General features: G+C 43.9%; 1 protein-coding gene across 3 annotated transcripts; it reads right to left on the bottom strand.

The window, feature by feature from the left end:
• Positions 1–450: 450 nt before the first annotated feature.
• LOC110598808 (uncharacterized) lies at positions 451–5,101 on the bottom strand. Of its 3 annotated transcripts, none has more exons than XM_021730773.3 (6): positions 4,842–5,049; positions 3,294–3,428; positions 3,090–3,155; positions 2,877–2,924; positions 1,375–1,425; positions 451–719 (listed from the first exon to the last, which is right to left on the bottom strand). In XM_021730773.3, coding segments are annotated over exons 1-6 (495 nt in total). In that variant the 5' UTR covers positions 5,035–5,049; the 3' UTR covers positions 451–717. The 3 variants fall into 3 exon arrangements, with proteins under 3 accessions (XP_021586448.2, XP_077871357.1, XP_077871356.1); XM_078015231.1 differs by lacking the exon at positions 451–719 and adding an exon at positions 889–1,127 and having other exon boundaries at positions 3,294–3,389; positions 4,842–5,101; XM_078015230.1 differs by lacking the exon at positions 451–719 and adding an exon at positions 889–1,127.
• Between the last annotated feature and the right edge of the window lie 3,059 nt (positions 5,102–8,160).

Below are 8,160 nucleotides of genomic sequence, written 5' to 3'. Positions count from 1 at the left end.
CTCCACCTCCAAAGAACCTGGGTGAGACATACTGGGTGCACAGGAGTGAGATGTTCATGCTTTCTGGAAAGTGCTGTGGGAAGGAAGGCAGAAGGGCCAGTGTGTGTGTCAGGGATGTGACACTCCCCTAGCCATTGCTGGCTCTGAAGATGGAAGAACAAGTGGGATTCGCGCCCCCACCCCAGCCTCCAGAAGGGAACAAAGCCCCTACATATAGACTTACCTAGTGAGAACCATTGCAAACTTCTGAGCTACAAAACTACAGGACAATGAATCATGTTGTTTTATGTCACTATTTGTGGAAATTTATCACAGCAGCCATAGGAAAATTAATGTACTTCCCACAGATGCAGTCCCTGACAAGTATTTGATCCTCTTTATAAAGCATCAAAGAAGAACGAAATTAGCAACTGAGCAATTTTTTCCTCCTAAAATAAACCACTCTCAAAATTCAATTCTAATGGAAATTTATTAAATCTGTATTAAGTAGGACAGAGTTAAGAAATGCCCCTCTTCTGTCTGTAAAATTCACAACACCCACCCCAGACCAGTGCTTGCCATTTCTCCTCAGCTGGGCATGTGCCATGTTTCACTAGCTTTCTACAATCAAGCAACATCTAATAAGTGTAGTAGTTGACTGATTCAAAAGTTCAAGTCTTCTCAGACAGTGTTGAATAGCAGAGTGACTGTCACAGCAAAAGGAGACCTTGCTTCATTTTCTAAATTAAAAAGAACAACAACAACACAAGAATTACCTAGATAACCCAGTACTCAAAAGATCAGACCCATCTTTTGTCACCACTGTGATCTTGGGCATGAGACTTAATTTCTTAAAGTGTAACTCCTTACCCTCCCTTCCTCCCCTTGTACTTTAAATGAGACTTTACATACTGTCCTGATATCCATTTTATTGCATGAAGAAAACATTTTATTGACTTCCAAAAAGTCAAGAGTGAGGAGAAGAAGTATTAAAACTGGACATCCTGATGCAGAGCCCCCAGAATTTTTAAAGCAGTGGTATGTCCTCTGCATCAGGCAACATGATGCCTTTTCTTCAGCCTACTCATTTGGTAAAATTCCATGGAGTACACAGGAACTCACATCCAGAAGAGACAGGAAGAATAAATCTTGGGGGAAAAAAAATTCAAAGAAGAGACCTTGTTTATCCTAGTTGGTTGCTAATGTTCCAAGTAACCGGACATGGAAGATCTTGGAGGAAAGAGGTTATCTTCAACCTCCTTGTTAGATTTTGTAGCTGATCTCCGTATCTAGGAAGTATTAAGCTTGGAATCCTTTCCCAAGGGATTAAAACTGGCATTAAAAGGAGTATCAGATCCCTCAAAAGGCATCAGAGATAAGAGAGAAACAACTTACAAAGATACACTGAAGTGTACTCATTGTTTTCTGGAAAAGTCCTGTTCTGGTCTGCAATTAAATAAGGAATTAGTTTGCAGTCAATTTCAACTGGTATATTACTCACACTGAATTCTCTTAACAGTAGCATTAGTACACATAGGACTCCATTGAATCTGGGACAAAAGCCTCCTTTCTCCTAACTGCCAAGACACTCTACCAATGCTGAACGCCTGCCAGTGGAAGTGGATGCACCTGCACCCCATGAGAAGGATTGGTGAAGGGTTTCATCTCCCTCACACTCAGGTTCCTAAGAGTAACTGAATGCAGAGGCACATGCCTATAATCCCAAGGAGCCTGAGGCAGGAGAATCACAAATCCAATGCCAGCCTTAACAACTTAGTGAGATTAATTTAGTCTGGAAAAAAAATGGCTAGGGTAATAACTCAGTGGTAAAATCTCCCCCTCGGTTCAAATCCCAGTGCAAAAAAAAAAAAGTCTAAAACTAGAAGTTCCACATTAACTGGATATATCTTCATCTGCCAGAAGTACACACATTGAGCTTATTGAACATGGCATCTGGGTGGGAAGGGTATAAAACAAGGACAGAGTACTGAAGTATGACTTCATGACTTTGTTCTGGAATCTTTCCAGAGAAAAATCCCTCAAAAACTAAGATTGAAAGGAAAAAATAAAAATAAAACAAAAATCTGTGGCCTTAACTGTTAATTCAGTTGGCTCATCAAAAGGAAAAACATGTGTTGGGAACAGCAAAAATGTATTAACCTAAAAAGTTAAAACCTTCTGGATTTTCTCCTCCTACTAAAAATAGAAGCTTCTTAGATGGTAATTGCCATAGTCAGAAATCATTTCTCAACAGGTAGTGGTAGAAACCAGTGGGGTTCTGCTTTCAGAAGTGACCACACGGGTCTGGACCATGAGGTTTCTTCTTATTGTAGTCAATTATGAGAATTTCCCTATTACTCCATGCAGTGCAGGGCATAGGACATCATTAACTTATTAACCAACTATAGAGGTAGGGAAGTTTGAGTACAATACTGAAGTACCACTTTATTAAGCAATTAAGTTATGTTTTGTGAGAAAAAAAAAATTTAAAGCCATACAGCCAACCCCATTTTACCTCATCTCTATCTCCCCAAAAGTACAACTTCTGCACTTATCCAACTACTACCTGCAATCCTTCAATATACCTACAGCAGTGCTAGAATACAGGTTAGCTGCTATTTGTAGACCCAAGGAGATTCCTTAAAAGTCTGCTCTTATAGGTCAGGCCCAAGGCCCTTTTTTTAGCAAAAATCTCACACATCCTTCAAACTATTGAAGTTTATTGGCAGTGACAGAGGTATTGAAGTGCTATGGTACCTTCACAAAATGGCAGAAAGAAAAATGAAGAAACATGAGTTGTGAGAGGGATTGGGCAGATAGGACCACTGTTTAATTCACAAAGCCTTTAAATCCCTTTTTATTCTGTTTGTCTAAATTTAGATGACATTTACACTTACCAAAATCTTCACCCACAAAGCTCATTGTCTGAAATATGTTATAATCATCTGAAAAGGAAAGGAAGTGATTAGCCCCGTCCTGTGGCCACATCTGTCCACCCCAAGGAGACACCAGAGCTGGTCCCCAAACATAAGCTACTACAGGACTTTCCTAAGTAATGAGGTAGGGAGTCAGGGAGAAAATTCTGCATATTAGGAGACAGGAATCCTTACCTGGGGCCTCACTGGCTTCTTCTGCGTCGTAGATGGCAGTGGCTGTTTCAAGGTCAACAAAGAATTCTGAGAAAATAAAATGGAAGACAGGTGTGGTCACTAGTCAATGGTGGGAATAGAAGAAAGCAGGCATTCTCAGAAATGCAGAAGACAGGGGTCCAGAAACACCTGCCGAGGCCTCCTTAAAGCGAGACTCTCACTTACTGGAAATATTCATGACATCCAGGTTCATGTCTGAGGTCGACTCTGGGTATGTGGTCTGCTCTTGATCCCCAGGTACCTCTCCATAGGTGGTTAACTCTAGACCAGGGATCAATTCCAGTAGGTCAGTGGTTAATTCTAGAGGAGCCAGAGAGAGAAAACAGCAGCTCAAGTGCCTTCCTGCAGAATGTCTCTGCCACCTCCATGCCTGCCTGTTCCCAGCTAGACCTTTCCTCTGGGGAAAGAATGGAACGCAAGGTGGCTACTGAAGCCCCAGTGGTCTCTCACAAGTCTCCATCCTACCAGTGGCAGCTGATGCCAAGGAGCTGATCAGAGCCTCCACACATCCTCCTTTGAGGGGGTGGGTTCAGCAAGGAGCATTTGATCGTGTCCTACGTACTGGTCAGACTGGCACAGACGACTCTCCCTCTATAGTCCTTCCCAGAGCCTGAAAGCTAAAGACAAAAACTGAGAGGGGTTAAGGAGCAAGGCAAACGGCTATTGCTAAGTACAAGCAAGAGTGTGATAGCCTCTAAACTGGGCAACTTCTAATATGTTTTCATTTAATGAATTGAACATGTCTATGGCTCCTTTTCACAGCATGTCCTGAATGGTGGGGCTAGTTAACCATATAAGCATCATAGCAAAGTAGGACTCTTAGGCAACAAGCTGGTTTCCTGAGGCTGCAGTGGAGACAGATGCGCAGTCGCTGTGGCAGGTGTGGGCAGCTGCCCAAGAAGCCCAAATCGCTAGTTCTCCACTGTCCTCACCTTGCTTTACCCCTCAGCCAAATGCAGTAAAGACCAAACCCAGCCTCCCAGAACAGAGCCACCAGAGAAGGAGCTGAGAGGAAGAGGGCCAGGGGAATGACCATTTTAATGCAAATAAGCACACATTTCTCTTCCTGAGAAATGGGCCTGAAAGCAGAAAGAAATGGACAAGAAAACTTGGGGTGACAGATTCCCTTTCTCTCTGCTTAGGAAGACATCCATTTCTTTCCTTCTTCAACATGCTTCACCCTTCCTTTCCAGACCCACTGATTTCCACTGTCTGTGACCCAGCTGGCTGCTAAATCTCTCCAAAATGGACTTTACTCCACTATGAAATGAGGTTCCTGCCACAGGACCTTCAGCTTGAATTAACTAAAATAATGTCTAACAGCCAGCAGGGAAAGGCACCTAGGAAACCTCAGCAGCTCCTGTCTCAGGCCTCACCTTAGGTCACCTTCCTGAGGCCAAGTGAAATCCACAACTTAAACCATCACTTAGTCACTCAGCTACCCAGGCCCAGAGCTCAGCTACCCATCCATCACCTCCTAAGAGCCTCAGACCGAGTCCATATACATTTCATCCACCCAATACCACCTTACAATTTTCACCAGGAAGATATCTCTCTCTCTCTCTCTCTCTCTCTCTCTCTCTCTCTCTCTCTCTCTCTCTCTCTCACACACACACACACACACACACACACACACACACACACACACACACACACCCACAAAATCATTTTAGCTGTATTCCCCAAGACCAAGATCTCCAACATTGCCCTCACCTGAGCGCAGCGAGGGGAACGCCCCAGCCACGGCGCACAGGATCAGGAGGATCAGGACCTTGCAGAGCATGGCGCTGGTGCCGCGGGAGGGCAGGAGGCTGGCTGATTGAGAGCGCACGGGAAGGCTGGGAGCGGGGGACAGTTGCGCTGGTCTTTTATAGATCCTGCCTCCTCTGGCCGGAGCTGGCAGCATTCCCCGGGTCCAGTGGGTGGAGGGAGCCTCGCCCTTTCCAGAGAATGCCCCTGAGGGAAAGCAGAATCTGAGTGGAGGGAGAAGCAAGGAGGATGTTCGGAGAAATCGCTGATAAGATTGTTTGCGAGTAGATAGCAAACGATACTGAGGACACTTTCCTCCTGGTCCAAGGCTGCAAGTTCGTCATCTAAGCTGGAGCCACAGACTGCTTTAAAGGGCCCCCAAAAAGCTTTCTTTGTGTCAGAGAAGAATCAAGGTTTCTTTGACTGTGAGAGCACCCTGTTTCCAGCACCCCAACACACATACACCCCATGCTGGGAACTGAACCCAGGGTGCTCCACCGCTGAGTTACATCCCAGCCCTTTTTTATTTATTTATTTACTTATTTTTAGTTTTGAGATAGGGCTTTGCTAAATTGCTCAGTTTGACCTGAAACTTGCAATCCTCCTTCCTCAGCCTCTAGAGTCGGATTCCCTAAAGATATTCACTCTGCAAGGGTGTCACGAGCATGGAAGACGTTTGACTGTGTGGACCTGGCTCCTGCTACGGACTTTCTCCAGGGTCCACTCTTGAGCTGAGACATGTCTTTGATTGCAACACTGACTCCAACCCTCAGAAGACATGGAAAATGGGCATAAGAAACACCAGGGCAAAGCCCAGCACATGTGAGAGAGCCTCATTGCTCAGTCAAAAGACACCACCTTGCCGGGTGCTGTAATCTCAGCCACTGCTCTTATAGGTAAGGCCACCAAAGGATCACTAATTCAAAGCCAGCCTCAGCAACCAGTGAGGTACTAAGCAACTCAGTGAGACTCTGTCTCTAAATAAAATATAAAATAGGGCTGGGTATGTGGCTTAGGGATTGAGTATCCCTAAATTCAATCCCTGGTACTCTCCCCACCCAAAAAAAGTCACCACCTATACCTGGAAAGGAAGTCTTTAATTGATATGCACAATTCCCATGAAACTCCTATGAGGACATTGTATTGCAGTAGTCTTTCCTTGTAAGTTCACAGCTGATTCTTGCCTCTCAGAAATCACAAAGTGAACCATATGATATTGAGAGAAGCCTCTCAAAAATAGTAATAATAAGAGCTAACTTTTTATTGAATGCTTAACTATGTGCCGTGGGCATATACTAATTTATCCTAATACTAACCCTAAGGTAATCTCATTATCTTCCTTTTGGAGATAAGAAAACCATGGCACATAGAGGTTAGTTAACTTAGGAAAAGTAACACAGTAAATGTTACAGAGTCAGGAAGCAAATCCAGCTGTAGTCTAAAGCTAGAGCCTGTGTTCTCAACCCCTCGATTACTTGTGCCCCTCAATTCCCCATCACACCCAATTATCTCTCTGATCTGCTTGCTGGTTTGTTAAAAATGGCATGACAAGAGACTTAATTCTAATGAAGGAAAAAAAATACATACAGGAGAACATTTTGTTTTCTTGGGAAACTAAATTTCCTTGACCAGCCCTGTGCAATGAGGTGTAACCCCAACACAACAGGAACTTGGGAAGCAAGAAGCTCATGAGAAGCTTGCAGGCAAATAAATCAACAATAGGACTCCAAAAAGACAATAACCCACTAAGTCACAGGCCAATAGTAAAAGGGGACACTTTACCTGCGTTGGGCTTAAAATGAGACTATTTTCCGCCACAGAAACGTGGAAGAATTAACTTTCAAATGTGCTATGTGGAATCTCCGGTCTTTGAGAAGAGCCAGACGAAGGAGTGAAAGGGAACCAGAGGGCAAAGTGTCCTCCTCCCTCTAGCAGCTTTGTCTTACTCCTTGACCACCTAAAATCAAGAAGCCAGCTTATGACATCCTTCCACAGGTCACAGTGCCATGTTCTTCCTCAGGTTCCACCACTGTGGGCAAGGGTGGCCGCCTGCTGACCACTGTGTTATAATGGGGTGCATGTTGCTCTCCAGTCCTGGGGACAGAGATGTGTTACTTTCCCACCCTCAATCATCCTTGGACAATTGACACTAGGGGTCCCAGAGAGGAACCAGTCCTCTGCCAGGTGAGATCCAGGGAAATTGTAAGGTTATAACTACAGGGTTTTATTAGGGGTTATGGCTCTATTATTATATTCATATAATACATTCGCTTTCTTGGCTTCTTACATATGCTCCCAAATGTTATAGAATCAAGGTCTGAAGGTATCTTCAAATGCATCCAACTCAATCAGATATCCTGGGTCTTCTGCTAACTAGAAGAGCACTTTCCTGCATGTAATATGCCCTTCCCCCTGTTATCCCCAGCAGTGGGAGACTCAGTGCCTTAAGAACAGTTCCTCTTTGGACAGTTGTTCCTTTCAGTGACTAAAGTACACCTTCCTGTAACTTCAGCCCATTGATCCCAGTTTAATAAATATATAGGTCCTTCTTTCCTCTTCCAATGTCAAAGGCAAATATTATTTTACCTTCAAATTTCTTCACCCTCCTAAAAAAGAAAATACAAGTTTGTTCCTATTTTTCCCCTGAAATTTTCCCAGGAGCCAGCACAGTGCCTGACACACAGGAGGTGACTATAAACACTTACTAATAAGTTAATGATGAGCCAGTGTGCGCCACTATGGGTGCACACCTGTGATCCCAGTGACTCAGAAGGCTGAGGCAGGAAGATCACAAGTTTAAGGCCAAACCCAGCAATTTAACAAGACCCTGTCTCAAAATTAAAAAATAAAAAGGGCTGAGGATAGAGTTTAGTGGTAGAACACTCCTGGGTTCAATCCCCAGTACTGGGGGGAAAATTAATTAATTAATTAATTAATTAATGACTAGATGGTTCCTTGTCACTAGTCTGTGACTTCATTTGTCTGTTTTTTAGAATTAAAACAAATTATCACAAGTCTGATGCAGTTATAGCAGGAAAGAAAAACCTTCCACCATCCTACTTTCTGGAAAATTTTGAGGCTTTAATTTGATTGTGTTGAGTTGGTGTTCACCCGATCATTAAAAGGGGGGAGCCAGCAGAAACTGCAGAAAACGTCCTGACAGCACTAAAGACACACAGAAGACTTTTCGTCTACCTCCTCTGAAAGGCAAGTGGCTCACCCGAGCCAGAGATTCAACGAAGAGATTTATTGAGGGGCTACCCGAAAAGGAGAGGCAGAGAGC

The sequence above is a fragment of the Ictidomys tridecemlineatus genome, chromosome 6 (assembly GCF_052094955.1).
Source record: "Ictidomys tridecemlineatus isolate mIctTri1 chromosome 6, mIctTri1.hap1, whole genome shotgun sequence".
NCBI lineage: Eukaryota > Metazoa > Chordata > Mammalia > Rodentia > Sciuridae > Ictidomys > Ictidomys tridecemlineatus.
This window is presented reverse-complemented; position numbering and strand designations above follow the sequence as displayed.

What these genes read in the sequence shown, in the direction of transcription:
- LOC110598808 (XM_078015230.1), bottom strand. Translation starts at nt 5,034, where the DNA reads ATGCTGCCAGCTCCGGCCAGAGGAGGCAGGATCTATAAAAGACCAGCG. An exon ending in GTTCCCCTCGCTGCGCTCAG is followed by an intron (nt 3,429 to 4,841) that starts GTGAGGGCAATG and finishes TGGCTCCTCTAG; the next exon opens with AATTAACCACTGACCTACTG. An exon ending in GTACACTTCAGTGTATCTTT is followed by an intron (nt 1,128 to 1,374) that starts GTAAGTTGTTTC and finishes TTTTCCCCCAAG; the next exon opens with ATTTATTCTTCCTGTCTCTT.